At 30.3% G+C, this 16,700-nt stretch overlaps 1 protein-coding gene across 8 annotated transcripts in view; it reads left to right on the top strand.

The window, feature by feature from the left end:
* The first annotated feature begins 5,021 nt into the window (after positions 1–5,021).
* Dcr-1 (Endoribonuclease Dcr-1) overlaps positions 5,022–16,700 on the top strand; it is a 174,067-nt gene continuing 162,388 nt past the window's right edge. For all 8 annotated transcript variants that reach the window (XR_012757241.1, XR_012757239.1, XR_012757242.1 and 5 more), the window contains exons 1-4: positions 5,022–5,145; positions 6,129–6,199; positions 8,054–8,169; positions 11,956–12,106. Coding sequence is in view for 4 of the 8 variants with exons in the window: in XM_075371894.1 (XP_075228009.1) it covers positions 6,140–6,199; positions 8,054–8,169; positions 11,956–12,106 (327 nt within the window). In the remaining 4 variants the exon portion in view is untranslated. The remainder of the gene's footprint in view (positions 5,146–6,128; positions 6,200–8,053; positions 8,170–11,955; positions 12,107–16,700) is intronic.

Raw genomic sequence — 16,700 nt, 5'->3', positions numbered from 1 at the left:
CCACTTTATTTTCATATAGCCTTTGAACATCTTTGAAAGTTATGTTATGACTTGCTATGTATCCTTTAATTTCTGACCAAACCATTGTGATAGGATTTAAATCCAGCTGGTGTAGAGATAGTCAGAGAATGTCATCCTTTTTTTTTTGTAAAAGTTCATTAAACACATAAACAGGAAACATTTCCATGTTTGCTTTTACCAATTCATACAATTGTGGTTTCAGCATCGCGGAAGAATGAGGAACATAATGCTTCTGCAACCACTTAATAATCTTATCCTCTTTTCTTGAATTGGAGATTGGTGATTTTTCTAAAATGGCAATGTGATAGGGTGCGTTTTCAAAAATTACCATAGAGTTATCAGGAAGGTTTCGAATTAACATTTCTTCTGACCATTTTAAGTAATATTCTGCTTTCATTTGATCTCAGTATTCACTACTTTTTAACTTGCTTGCCAAGTTTGTAAGGTTTGTTTGCCTTTGCCAAGTTTGGTAAAAACTCCATTTCTACTCTGGTGCTATAATAAGTCTGCTGGTTTTTGAAACAGAAACTTTCAGTCTGTCACCTCCTGAATAACTATACCTCAAATTATTTTTAGTGTGAGAAGATAATATATATGACTCGTTGATGTACATTATTGGCCTATTTTCGGTTCGAGTTTTTTTATGGCAGTCAGATACTGAATACTCTAAAACCTTGTCATGTTGCTCATTGAGTGAGTACCTTCCTGTTATTTTCAGTTTTTCTCTACCTAAAACCCAATTCTTTTATTATTTTTCTCAAACTCATCTCTTTTCCTGAGTAACCAATGTCATCTTTAAGCAGTAACTATTATATTTATCACCATCAAAAGTTAATGAATTTTGTTCATAGTCCGTCTCACCACACACTTGTCAAAGTCATCTAATCCTGTTGCAGGCATTTTACAAGGTTTTGTATTTTATTGGAGTAGAGAAAGAAGTCTTCTTTTTCCTGTTTAACCTCCAGGAATTACCGTTCAAATATTACTTCAGAGGATGATTTGTATGAGTGTAAATGAAGTGTAGTCTTGTACAGTCTCGGTTCAACTGTTACTGAGATGTGTAGTTAATTGAAACCCAACCACCAAAGAACACCTGTTTCCGCGATCTAGTATTCAAATGCGTATAAAAGTAACTGTCTTTACTAGGACTTGAACGCTGGAACTCTCGACTTCCAAATCAGCTGATTTGATCAGAGAAAGAAGTCTGCGCTGGATTTTCGGTTAATTTTTCTAGCAACCGCTTTTTCTCTTTTGTCACTCTTTGGACTTGGGATCGCAACATCCCTCACGCAGCTGCTGTTTTCCTTCACATTTTTTAATGTGAATCAGGTGTTTATCTTTTTATTTCCGACTTCGGAAATCGATCTCCTTATTTTATAAACTATTTGTTATTTCCCGGGCCTGCCATTTTAATTTTTTGTTTTTTACGTTAGACTTATTAAGTTCACTCATAATTATAAAACACTAAACATACACAACCGATTATAAAATGGATTTCATTTTTCAATCAAAATTCGAATTAAAAGAAACGGAATTAGCACAAATGCTCTTATAGGATCAATAAATACAGGAACGAAACGCAAGGATAGCGGGAGATTTACGTATCTCCTTACTAATCGTAGAACCTGGACAAAATTCCCTTGCTGCTGTCTTTTTTTTTGTCGGGCGGGTAAGTTTTTTATGCCGGTTATATTTATTATCTGTTATGGTCAGAATTAAATACTCCTTTCCGATCCTTTAGACCGGTTGAGTACTCACCGGGACTGACCTTGGAAGACAAGCGTGTGTGTACTTCGTTCTCCCGGCGAGATTTCTCTTCAGTCCATCTCCTGAAGTCCTTTCAGCCCAGCAGAACTACGCCTCTTGGGAGTCCTAGTTGTTGGAGGATGTAATACATTTCCTCAAATACAGGACAACTAGTTAATTGGATTTTACTCAAGCATTTAATAACGTAGGCTTATGGGTAATTATTTATTTCTACAGTATTGTATTATATTGTATTGCACATAGCAATATTATTTCTTGATATGACTCTAAGAAAGGTTAAACATTTCCTGAGTTATAACACTTGGCTTGTCGAGGTTTATTTTACGATAAATAAAATCACTAGATTTTATTTATCGTAAAACAAACAATTATTATTTATCAAACAATTATAATGCTAGTTAATTTATCATTTAGCGTTTGTCTGCTGACGTAATTATAATACTTGTTGAGAATAGATCTACATTATTTTTAAGATTTAAAAATATATCATAACATTTCCTTTTATGACAAAATACTTAATTTATAATGTATAAACAGCAGAATTTAAAAATATATTTAAAAGTAATCTATAATACCATCCAGTAACATAAAATAATAAGTTGTATTTACAAGAAAGCAATTTGCTTCTGCGCGTGAAAGTAAACTGTTTTCAATTTGGATAAAGGGAACCAGTACGGTTCCCTTTACTACGACAGTTAGTACAACTGTCGTAGTCCAAGCTTCAATATTCATTGCGGCAGCTACATATATTCAAATTAAGCCAAGGTCATATGACTTACATGACTACTAATATTGACGAACATTACGTTGAGAGTAAAGGAAGCCTTAAAACATTTATCCAAATTGTGATTTCTTCTCATCATTTGGTAATAATAGTAATAATAATAATATAGAAAGTTAAGTCTCTTACGATAAGAAGAAAGGAAAAAAAATGTATTCTCAGAAATATATTGTCTCAGATATATTTCTGATACTATGTTCATTGTCTCAGAAACAATATATTTAACAGAAAGATACGAAAAACATTTTACTTTTTTTATAAAATAATGAATACTTTGATAGTGTGTTCTATGAAAAAGTATTGTGTTATTTTATTTTCTTCAGTTGTCCATTTCTTTAATTTTTCTTTGATAAGTAACAATTTTTTAAAGGTTTGATATTTAGAAAAAAATTTTGCTTCTTTTCCCTCATGAAAAAAATTACATTTAAACAATAAAAAAAACAAATAAAAATTGGAAGACTACCCTCATCCATTCACTTCATAAAAAAGGATATAAAACAATCCCAATAACTACAGGGGAATTTCGCTTTTTTAAGTTGCATACAAGATTCTGTCTAAAGCTCTTCATCGAGCCGAACCTCAATTGGGTGAATATCAGGGTGGATTTAGGAAAAATAGATCTTGGACAGATCAGATCTTTAATCTTAAAAATATTATGGTATATGGTAAATGTCAAAATAGAACATATGTTATAACTTTTGTTGATTTTCAAAAAGCATATGATTCGGTAGATAGAACATCACTTTTTTCAAAATTAACAGAATTAGGTTTAGGTAAAAAAAACGGCAAACTTCATCAAAGCAACATTAACATATACTCTAAAATAAAATTTATGGGAAAATTATCAGATCCTTTTCCCATTGAAACCGGCATAAGGCAAGGAAATGAACTTTCTCCATTACTTTTTAACTGTCCTCTTGAAAAGGTAGTGAGAAAATGTAACAAAAATAGTGAAATAAGACTGGAACTAAAGATTAACTGTTTAGCTTACGCTGAAGATATGGCATTATTAGCCAAAAACTAGAATGAAACTGAACAATGAATTAAAGAATTAGAAAAACCATTTGCTAAAATGGGACTAAAAATCGCATTAGAGAAAACAAAAAATTTGACTAATGATAAAAACTGGTTGAATTTCCTTGTTATAAATAATAAAAAAACCGAAAAAGTGAATAATTTAAAATATCTTGGAGAATGGATCTGTTGGAATTGTTTAGATAAAAATTATTAACAGTTAGAACTAATAAAATAGAAGTAGCTTTCCAGCTAATGAAAAACACATATTACAGTCTTTATCATGGAACTCAAAATTTTGTCACTATAAAACTGTGATAAAGCCGGATGCACTCTACGCGGCAGAGTGCCGCCCATTCTAAGACTGTACAACAAAGGTCTGCTAGAAAATCAAGAAAAAAAGAAATGAAAATTATAAGAAAAATTTTAGGTCCTAAATTTCAAAGTAATCAGATAAAATTAATTCCAAATAACAAACTTTATACTAAAATTGAAAAACTGTCAGATACAATAAGAAAAATACGAATTCCATTTTACTCCAATTTATTTAGAATGAATAACATAGATTGACAATAAATTTTTGATTTCTTACAAAGTAAAAAATTAAAGCCAAATGGTTTACACAAGTCCATGAAGACCTAAAAGAACTGAAGAGAGTATAAGAGAATGAGAAATTTTAAAGGGAATATTAAAAAATGAAAATAAAAGGTTCCAAGAAGCACCAAAACACAAAAACAATAGAGCTGAACTTTCTGAAGAATGAGAGAAAGATATCAGAAAAAATGAAGAGATACTGGACAGATAGAGAAACCGAAAAAAAGAAACCGCAAATAAATAAATGATCTAACGTGTTCCAAGGTGAATTATTCGGAAAAAAATTGAATAAAATAAATAATAGATAAAAAAATTGAATGTTGTCAATGCATGTAATTGTTGTTCACAAAGTTGAACAGATTTCAGCGTACACATTACGAATAGAAAATGAATTTTGGGAAGATTAACAGGTTTTATTTAATACTTAGTAAATAGTATCGCTTTTATTTTTTTATTCAGGTAGTTCAGAAAATAGGCGTGCGTGATCTACTGTATCCATATCACTGTTTGCTGTGATGGGGAATGTTTATTTTTTTATCAGCCTTATTGGTTTTGAATAAATAAAGTATATATTAAAATCATTTTATTTTTTCTAATTAATATAATCTAAATTGCTCTTATTTATTTTGAATAACTTTATCTGGAAAATACTGAAGAACTGCTCAAACACTCTGTAGCAGTGTATTGATGGAGAATCATTTACAAATGAATGTAAGTATTTTATTATATTATTTTACGTAATTTATTATGTTTTTCTTAGTTTTATGAAAAATAAATGTGAACAAATAAATTACTAAAATAATTTTGTTCTTGTATTGTGGCAACACTTTCAGTGTAATTTATTGTTTATGTCGATAAGGTGTTGCAGCTAGTAGTTTATAACGATGAAATTTTCTTGATAACAGTGTTAATTAATTTAAAATCAGTTTGCGTGTATGCTTCATTAAAGTTATATTTAATTCAATTCGGTAAGTTATTATACTCTCAGAATTTAGGGAAATACTTAATGATCTGATTTTGACAGTTGCATAGGTTATCTTGTTTCAACCGAAATAAATCTTTTGTTATCTAATTTATTCTAAAGTTGACTCTTTTTTGTTTAACAGTTATAAATAGCCTGGGATTTCGTTTACATTGTGATGCCATCGTAAAATTTTGAATTTCGTTAGATTGCAAATAATGGTTGTTACGTACTGTTTAATAGCATGCTGATCAGAACTCTTTGTTTTAGTTAATAAGTGAATAATTGAGATAAGCGCACTAATGCAATTATCACAATTACAGAATTGTTTCCTATAGTTTTTTTGACAATTTGTTTACTTACAAAAAAAAATATATTTTTTTCTGTGCTGTGTTTTTAAAAAGTAATCCAATTTGTTAGATTTTCTGTGATTTCCTTCTTTCCATAATTGATGAATAAATTTACTATATTGCGTGTGAGTAACTTAAGATTTATGTTTTTCATTTAAAGACGTTGCTTAATGAGATTTAGAAGGTACATTTAATAAATTTTGCATTTGTTTTAATACTTTGTTGTATTTATTTCTATATACAGTGTTGTTACTTAAACTTTAAAAAAAATGTTTACTTAAAAGAAAATCACATATCAAATCAAAATTTTAAGTAAATAAATAAACAAACAAAAAAAAGTCAAATATAATTTTAAAAAATAGGTAAAACAATGAATGGCCTTTTTTTATGTTTTACTAATGATAGACAATTTTACAACAGGTTTATAATAATTTTAATAATAGGATTATGTATATACAAAGTCTAAATTAGAATTAATTGGTACAGTTAGCCAATACTGCCACTAAGATTCTGAAGAGTTCGAAAGTCTTAATTTTGATGGTCGTTTAGTAATATGTTTTATAGATATCTATTTCATATTAATTTATTTATTTTTTAAAAATTTTAATGTAATTGTATGATTATTGTGTTTTTTTTACAGTTTACAAGTAAATGGCTTATTATTTTATTGACAATGTGTACACGAAATCATTTACACCAAAGGAATATCAGGTGAGAAGAATTACATTTTTAGTTTTATTAATTTTATATTGTAAAAAATAATATTTTATTAAAGTATTTGAATTAGAATTTGATCAAGAGAATTGACATTTGTAGATGCATTTTTGTAGTTGTTCTATTATTTAAGTATTTTAAATCCATTTTAAAAATGAATTCATCTAATTCTGTGAAAAGTTTAATAAATTATGCCTTAATTCATGTATAATCACTTTGAATATGTTATTTACTTGTATGCTTTTGCGACTAGAGGTGATGAGGAGCATGATAATCTTTCTTTTTGAAAAATATTTTTGAACAGTTCCAATTCCATTACATATGGTAGATAATGAGTTTAAGTAATAAAGAGCAGGGTACTTATGTATTAACGCCACCGGAGCTACAGCTTTATTTAAAAACTTAACCTACGCTTGCTAACCTTGACTAATTAACACCATAATTTTTTGAGTATTTATTTAATAAATTCAGTAATTATTGTAATTATCTATTTAAATAATCAAAACACTCCTGTTAATTAGTCAAGGTTAGTGAGCGAAGTGAGTGTAGGTTAAGTTTGGTTAAATTATATTTATAAAATAAATAAATATTAATAACCATTTATTAAAATTAATAAAGAGACTGTTTTGAATCTATGTTAAACTCTATATTGGCCCATTTTCCACTGAAATCCGATTGACTACTTTGTTTTTAAATAAAGCTGTAGCTGCGGTGGCGTTAATACATAAGTACCAAAAGCAGTTTTCTTTTCTATTCACTATGCTAGTTTCTGTAGCAAACAGATTATAAGTTTCTGCATGTTATTTGAACCTTAGAAGCAGCAGTAATAAAGTTCTGTAATGGTTCATCAATTTATTGCATTGAAATATTTATTTGCACTTAGTTTTATAATATAAAGCTTCTTCCTGACTTTTCTAACATTGAAAGATTATATATTTCATGTTCAGGGTGCTCAGGCTAAAGGTATTCAAAAGTAATGGCCATATCTAGAAGACCATCGTAGTAATCTCTTAGACGTAGGCTCAATCAACAGGAAATATCTTCAAGATTTGTTCTGTGTACTCTTAAGGTCAGTGGAATAAGGATGTACAATCAAACTCACTCACAGTGCAGTTGTAGTCAGTCGAGATGTGAACCCGCAACAGAAGGTTCAGATTGTGCTTTGGTTAGTGGAGTTTCAGTTACGCATTTTATGCAGTTAGTACAAACAGAATGGAATATTGATCCTCCTACATCCATTGTCGGTGGGATATACTAAAAGAGACAGAAGCTTAGTTTCACAAACTGGAAATCATTCAAAAGTTTCAGTTAGTGACGAGATGGTGGATCGTGTATGTAGTGCATTCATTGCCTGTCCTAGTTATCAACTGTAAATTTCTCATTTCCACTGTTCACGACATTGTTCATAAGCAGCTCTGTTAAGAATGTAGCTCTGTTAAGAAGTTGTAAGTTACAACTTCTTCATCACATTTAACCAAATGATCACCTCTTATGATATTAGTACACCCACTGTGTCAAAAACAGTCCTATTTAATTTGATATGTTGTTATTTAGTGATGAGGCAACCTTTAGTACATGTGGGTAGATTAACAGACACAATGCTAGACTGTGGATACCAGGGTTCTTTGGTGATTGATTTCAATTAACCACATGTTTCACATGTTGGTTGGCCTGAGTCTGTTCAAGACTACACATTTACTGTTACATTTACAATTACACTTTTTTAATGCACAAGAATTTAAGTATAAAATAATAAAGTAGATATTTTGTTTTTATATTATATTTGACTTAACAACTTTTATTTATTCAAAATTGTTATGCATAGGTAATTGAAATTTATGTTATTAACAGGTGGAGTTATTGGATAGTGCCAAAGATCATAACATCATTGCATGTGTGGGTAATGGTCCAAATAAAACATTTGTAGCATTAAAATTAATACAAGAACTCTCAAATGCTGTTCGAAGGTATGTAATCTAATCTATATAAAAGTATTATGATTTTTTTCAAAGTCAAGTAATTTTTTAAACTTTAATTTAACTCTGAGTTTGTATGGTTTAGTAAATTAACACTTTTTTAAAGCATTTTGTATGGTATTGAATTTTTCATTTTGTTTTTGGTATTTCTTTTAAAATTATCCCTTCATTACCTTATAAATGTTCCCTGGTACTTTTTGTCAGATTGCCTCCTACATTGCTTCCGAGAAAGTTATTCTTAAAAGTTATTGTATGGATAACTTTAAATTCATTTTAAATTTAGTTGATAGTAAAAAAGTTATTGCTTCAGTTTCAACCTCATTCTTCAGAATAAGTAAAAATTTATGTAGGGTTTAAGTCTGGTGAGAACTGTTTGGCGGGTGGTGGCATATGAGCTGCGCAAACTCTTAGTTATCTCAGTCTAGTAATAGAGTTTTGATCTGCAGAAAGGAATACAGAGAGCAAACCTTCATATACAATTGTAGTTAAGAACAGTCGGCTCCATAATTTTGCCTTCGTCAAAGTTCCTTATGTTCCTAATATATTACACTTCAGTAGCTAATCATAAATCTACTTCGGTAAAACAAAGCTTGTCTTTGATCATGTCTAACTGTGCATAGTTTTAGTTATATATCTAACTGTAATTATGGATGGTGACATTAATTAATGATTATTTTTATTTAAAAAAATCATTACCACATGTCCAACGTACGCCGTTAACATTACTGTATGCAAATCAAACATATTAAACAAAATGTACATTATAAATCATTTTATACATTTTTACTCATTTGATGTCATAAGAATCTATTTATCAGTGGAATAATAACAAAAAGCCATTAAAAATATTATGATCATGAAGCTAATTGTATTGTAAAGAATTAACTTCTTAAAAAACCATTGACTTACTGTAATTTCAAAATTAATGACATTGTAATATAATATCATTTCTAAATTGGTTCCATAAATAATTTTTACTAGATTCACTAAATTAACACATTACCTAACACACAACATATTTAATTTCTTTCCAAGTTATATTATTTCCAACTCCATTCACCCTTATGAATTCTCTTCATTATCACTGTCAGAACTGAAATCAGTTTCATGTAATTTTACAATACAATGCTCTGAAATTTTGTCTAACATTGGCTCAAGTTTTAAGTAATTAATCCCAGAATTTTCCACAGTTTTGTAGACTGCCTTCCAGAAGTTATATTTATTTCTCTTAATTTTTTTTGCCAGTTCTGTGTGTTTCTAAATTGAATGTTACATTCTTTTTGACAATGTAATTTTTAACACACGATTCTCAATATCATTTAAGTTGGAATATAAGGTGATAATCTGACAACAGTATGTCTTTTTTCAGCAAACAAACAATTGGTTTTGTAGGTTTTAAATCACATTTTTGTAGTTTTATCAGCATGTACAATTCAGATTTGAACATTTCATATGAAAATGGTATCTTGTTTTTAATGAACTAATTGATCATGTCTTTTAATTCATGTTGAAATTCATCTTGATCATGTTTTTAGGGGCTGGATTTATTGCAGCCTCCTAATACAAATTTTTTATTAGGGTCTGGAGCATTGTGACAAGGTATGTTGTTTGTAACTATTAAAGATCTCTGTGACAGAATCGGTAGCACATAGAACCGTAGAATCGGTGAGACACAACTCATTTTTGAAGATTATTAAAATCCATATCGTCATGGTAATTGCCTGTTTTTTGACCTGACTTAAATATTAAAAGAGCATTCCCAATAAAACCATCTTCTCCTCCCATGTTAAATATTATTGCTTCACTTCCTTTAGAAATAGCAGCTTTCAGCCATTTCTGAAGAACCCTAGGTCCATGCTTGACCCTTTGTGTGGGAAGAATATAGGTTTCATCTCTGTATATATGATGATGATTTTCTTCTCTGTGCTGCGTTATGGAGCACAGATAATGCAACCTTTAATCTCAAATATTATCATTCTTGATCAAAATGTTTATTTTATTTTTAGCTTTTTTCTATCAGAGGCCTAAATCTTTCATGAGTACATGAAGAACCCAAATGCCCCCTTCAAATATTACCCTTTTACTAATGGCAAACGTATCCTCAGAGAGCGGTCTTTTCTGTGCTGTAAGTAAAACACATTCACCATCCTCTAAATAAAAACCTTTGTTGAAGTTTTCACAAAAAAAAGGCCAAGGAAGAAGTTGAAAACTTCTTCCTTGGCCTTTTCTTACGAGGCGTACTGAATTCACTTCCACTGGTTTCATGTTGTTCTTGTTGCTTTAAAATGTGCTAAAGGGATGTAATGGATATACCAGTTGCTTTAGAAACACTAGTCTGAATTTGTTTTAAATTTTTTTTCTTGTCCTTCGCTTCATTCTTCATAAAATTATAAATATTAAGAATAGCTGCTTGAGTCTGACTGTTGATAACCTCTTTCCCCTAACTTTATTGGTTTTTGTCAATGTTTTGGGTTTATATTTACATTACAATAAATTAGATTTACGAATAATTCAAATAAAGTTAACTAAAAAATAATTTTTCTTTAATAATGCTAACATCAATGAACTTATTAACAAATAACAGTTGTGGACAAAGGTAGAGTATTTAAGTATTAAATTCAGTTATTGGTTATAAAGAACATATACAACGTTTTCAGAAAAGTATGTAAACAATGTTTTACGCTCGAAGCTCTGATCTCAACTGACAGTTTGTTTCCCCCATCACAAATCTTTGCTGCTATGCTATGGTGCATTCAATTTCTATCCGTCACCATTGAACAAACAAGGTATACAGTGATATGAGACAATTGGCAAAATGTAACCCATGTAGTACTTCCTAGGAAAACCTAGGACGCTACAACCTACAACCTAGGAAGCCTAGGAAAACCTAGGCTAGATAATAAGCCTTCCTAGGAGAACCTAGAAAGGCTTATTGCAGAGCATCATTGAATGTTGTTGCTCTGTTTATTTCACCACATCCTATTTCTTAGATGTTGTTCTCCCTGTGTGGAGGGATGAATGAATTTCTTTGGCCCAGTGTATTCAACTCTTTTATTGTTTAAAAAAAAATACATCATCAGCATGTTGTTGAAGCACAACTCTGCTACTTCATTGATAGCTGTTGCTTTATTTCATTAATGTAAGCCCATTTTCATTACTGTTCTTGATAACAGTAATGTAAAAAGTGTTAAGTGTTATCAAGTGTAATTATATTTGATTAATTTGTCGATTTGCTCATGTCATGGGTATTATATTTGGATGTAAACAGAGTCTAAGTCTAGGAATGAAGTTTAGAGTTACTTATTGATTGTTCTTATTCTCTTGCCAAATTCATCTGATAGTATGGCTGATTTCAACCATTTCTTAAGTTGTTCCATGAATTATTAGGCAGTGAATTGGAAAGAAATATTTTAAGATTTACAAGATTATTACAAGACATACCTTGAAAATACAAGGGTCTTTTCATACCTTTAATTGAATCAGATTCAGTTATGAGGTTTAAACTGAAATCTTTGCAGTAATTTTCAGAGCATATGTATGTTACAAAAACTTGCTGTATTTTTTTAAGACTGTTAGTGCAACTGTATTTAATTTCATATTCTTTCAGTTTAACAGAACATCTTTATATGCATCTTTCACTTGAGAAATTACTTGTGTGTTGTTTATTGATATATTCATTGTTTCTAAAGATAAATTTCTTTGTGTATTTTAATACTTTTTTTTACTTAATATTTTTTTAAATAACATTCTATCAATAATTTGGTTACATATGTACAGGCCTTTTAAAAATGGAGGCTTACGGACATTGTATCTTACTGCTACAGAAAGTGTTGTGACACAGTTTTCAACTACACTTCGTTACTTAACTGATCTCAGTGTAGGTGAATACATTGATTGCAATGAAGATGTTAATTTGGATAGGCATCAGGTATCTAATTTTATTATTTATTTATTTATTAATTTGATTTCTTATGAATGGTGTTAAATAAATTTTGTATTTTCTGTCCATGAAGTTTGTGGTGAGAGAGATTTGGTACATTTGAGAGTGTTATCTACTTGTAATGGTATTTTTATTTCAGAAAATTTGACTGATTGTTATTTAAACTTCCTTGACTGGCCTATCTTTTACTGTGATCAGCTTTGAAAAGTGTGTTTGTAATATTATTTTTTTAATAAAAAATTTACTAACAAATAACTGTTTCTTATATGTTAATGCTGCTTAAGGTTTGTTCATTAATAATATTTCTATTTCTAATTATTTTAGTTATACAGATTCATTTTTGTTAAACATTCTCTTTTAGTTATATATATATATTTTTAAATTAAATATATATATATATATTTTTTTTTTGGTCTTCAGTCATTTGACTGGTTTGATGCAGCTCTCCAAGATTCCCTATCTAGTGCTAGTCGTTTCATTTCAGTATACCCTCTACATCCTACATCCCTAACAATTTGTTTTACATATTCCAAACGTGGCGTGCCTACACAATTTTTCCCTTCTACCTGTCCTTCCAATATTAAAGCGACTATTCCAGGATGTTTTAGTATGTGGCCTATAAGTCTGTCTCTTCTTTTAACTATATTTTTCCAAATGCCTCTTTCTTCATCTATTTGCCGCAACACCTCTTCATTTGTCACTTTATCCACCCGTCTGATTTTTAACATTCTCCTATAGCACCACATTTCAAAAGCTTCTAATCTTTTCTTCTCAGATACTCCGATTGTCCAAGTTTCACTTCCATATAAAACGACACTCCAAACATACACTTTCAAAAATCTTTTCCTGACATTTAAATTAATTTTTGATGTAAACAAATTATATTTCTTACTGAAGGCTCGTTTAGCTTGTGCTATTCGGCATTTTATATCGCTCCTGCTTCGTCCATCTTTATTAATTCTACCTCCCAAATAACAAAATTCTTCTACCTCCATAATCTTTTCTCCTCCTATTTTCACATTCAGTGGTCCATCTTTGTTATTTCTACTACATTTCATTACTTTTGTTTTGTTCTTGTATATTTTAATGCGATAGTTCTTGCGTAGGACTTCATCTATGCCGTTCATTGTTTCTTCTAAATCGTTTTTACTCTCGACTAGAATTACTATATCATCAGCAAATCGTAGCATCTTTATCTTTTCACCTTGTACTGTTACTCCAAATCTAAATTGTTCTTTAACATCATTAACTGCAAGTTCCATGTAAAGATTAAAAGTAACAGGGATAGGGAACATCCTTGTCAGACTCCCTTTCTTATTACGGTTCTTTCTTATGTTCTTCAATTATTACTGTTGCTGTTTGGTTCCTGTAAATGTTAGCAATTGTTCTATCTCTGTATTTGAACCCTAATTTTTTTAAAATGCTGAACATTTTATCCAGTCTACGTTATCGAATGCCTTTTCTAGGTCTATAAATGCCAGGTATGTTGGTTTGTTTTTCTTTAATCTTTAATTGGTCTTCTCCTAACACTTCTTCCACTCTCCTCGCAATTCTTCTGTATAGAATTCTAGTTAAGATTTTTGATGCATGACTAGTTAAACTAATTGTTCTGTATTCTTCACATTTATCTGCCCCCGCTTTCTTTGGTATCATGATTATAACACTTTTTTTGAAGTCTGACGGAACTTCCCCTTTTTCATAAATATTACAGACCAGTTTGTATAATCTATTAATTGCTTCCTCACCTGCACTGCGCAGTAATTCTACAGGTATTCAGTCTATTCCAGGAGCCTTTCTGCCATTTAAATCTTTTAATGCTCTCTTAAATTCAGATCTCAGTATTGTTTCTCCCATTTCATCCTCCTCAACTTCCTCTTCTTCCTCTATAACACCATTTTCTAATTCATTTCCTCCGTATAACTCTTCAATATATTCCACCCATCTATCGACTTTACCTTTCTTATTATATATCGGTGTACCATCTTTGTTTAACACATTATTAGATTTTAATTTATGTACCCCAAAATTTTCCTTAACTTTCCTGTATGCTCCGTCTATTTTACCAATGTTCATTTCTCTTTCCACTTCTGAACACTTTTCTTTAATCCACTCTTCTTTCGCCAGTTTGCACTTCCTGTTTATAGCATTTCTTAATTGCCGATAGTTCCTTTTACTTTCTTCATCACTAGCATTCTTATATTTTCTACGTTCATCCATCAGCTCCAATATATCGTCTGAAACCCAAGGTTTTCTACCAGTTCTCTTTATTCTGCCTAAGTTTGCTTCTGCTGATTTAAGAATTTCCTTTTTAACATTCTCCCATTTTTCTACATTTTCTACCTTATCTTTTTTACTCAGACCTCTTGCGATGTCCTCCTCAAAAATCTTCTGTACCTCCTCTTCCTCAAGCTTCTCTATATTCCACCGATTCATCTGACACCTTTTCTTCAGGTTTTTAAACCCCAATCTACATTTCATTATCACCAAATTATGGTCGCTATCAATGTCTGCTCCAGGGTAAGTTTTGCAGTCAACGAGTTGATTTCTAAATCTTTGCTTAACCATGATATAATCTATCTGATACCTTCCAGTATCGCCTGGCTTTTTCCAAGTGTATATTCTTCTATTATGATTTTTAAATTGGGTGTTGGCAATTACTAAATTATACTTCGTGCAAAACTCTATAAGTCGGTCCCCTCTTTCATTCCTTTTGCCCAGCCCGTATTCACCCACTATATTTCCTTCCTTGCCTTTTCCAATGCTTGCATTCCAATCTCCAACTATTATTAAATTTTCATCTCCTTTTACGTGTTTAATTGCTTCATCAATCTCTTCATATACACACTCTACCTCATCATCATCATGGGCGCTTGTAGGCATATAGACGTTAACAATCGTTGTCGGTTTAGGTATTGATTTTATCCTTATTACAATGATTCTATTGGTATGCGTCTTGAAATACTCCACTCTCCTCCCTATCTTCTTGTTCATCACGAAATCTACTCCTGCCTGCCCATTATTTGACACTTAGTTAATTACTCTAAAATTACCCGACCAAAAGTCACCTTCCTCTTCCCACCGAACCTCACTAATTCCTACTATATCCACCTTCATTCTACCCATTTCCCTATTTTCTAGCCTACCAACCTTTTTCAAACTTCTAACATTCCACGCTCCAACTCGTAGAATGTTTTTTTTTTAATTTTCTGGTGACCCCTTCCTTAGTAGTCCCCACCCGGAGATCCGAACGGGGGACTATTTATATATTTTACTGAAATTAATCATTTTATGATTTATGCTGTTGTTCTGTACTATTAAATTATATTTAAATTGTAGTAAAATAAACCACCTAGTACAGATTATTATGTACTAATATTACATGTACTCTTGAGTGTATTTTAATAAAATTTAAATATACACTCTCAATCACATATAAAAACAACTTTATGTGCTACACACTTTACTATATATATACTCTGTACTGTTCTACATAAGTATTGGGACACTTTGAAGCACCTTCTTACATATCATTAAGTTTATCGTTATTAATAAATATTTATATTTTGCTTATGTATATCGTTACCTGAAATATATTATCTCATGGGGGCTTACTCATGAAGTCAGAATGAATTTTTTTATACAAAAAAATGGGCTGTTAGATAATTTTTGACACTCAAAGTATGAATCATGTAGACCAATATTTTAAAAAAATAAAAAATATATTAACTTATCCTTGTGTTTATGTTTATGAATGTGTATTCTTTGCTAAGAACAGTCATTTATTTAAAAAAAAAATCAATTCTTACCTATATTAAACCAGACATCAGAACTGTTTTCTTGTTACTCAACAAAATTTTTCAGCTTACAAGAAAGGGCCTTATTAAGCATCTATTGTTATATTTAATAAATTACCAAATCATTTACAAAATATTCTGACAAATTTATTTAAAATATAGTACAACAATTTTATTTTACAGAAACAATATCTATTGATAAATTTTTTAATAATATCAAAAAATAAAATAAAGAGCTGAATTTTCTGAATGCAGTTCAAAGTGTATACAAAAATATGTTCTCAGATAATTTTCATCAACATCATTTTGAATTATTTCGTAATATTTTTTTTTAATATTTAGTATCTTCCTGTATTTACCGTATTATTTCTTGAGTTAATGTTTTAAATAATTAATGTGAGCTTTAAATACCTCTATTTTTTATTTAATAATTTGTTATATGATCAACGTGCTGATCTGATTAGCATTTACATGGTTTCACTTCATCCATCCAGAAAAAATGCTAGTGGATTTCTTTTTTTTCTTATGGAATAATGTATCTACCCATTCCTGACTTGATGTATGTAACGTATTATTGTGACCTGATCAGAATAAAAAATTCCCCTTTGGGGAGTCTTATTCTTTAAGACTTTGGGGTTTGGCATCTCCACACCCCTAGTCTCTGCAGGTTTTCTTCCTACTGCACGCAGAACTGCAGAACACTTTACACTATACACATTACACATAAACTATACACATTACACATAAACTATACCTAGAATACTACACAAATTACAATTATATCCGAA

Source organism: Lycorma delicatula, chromosome 7 (assembly GCF_047948215.1).
Source record: "Lycorma delicatula isolate Av1 chromosome 7, ASM4794821v1, whole genome shotgun sequence".
NCBI lineage: Eukaryota > Metazoa > Arthropoda > Insecta > Hemiptera > Fulgoridae > Lycorma > Lycorma delicatula.
Note: the sequence above shows the minus strand (reverse complement) of the source record. Positions and strands in the feature narration are given on the sequence as shown.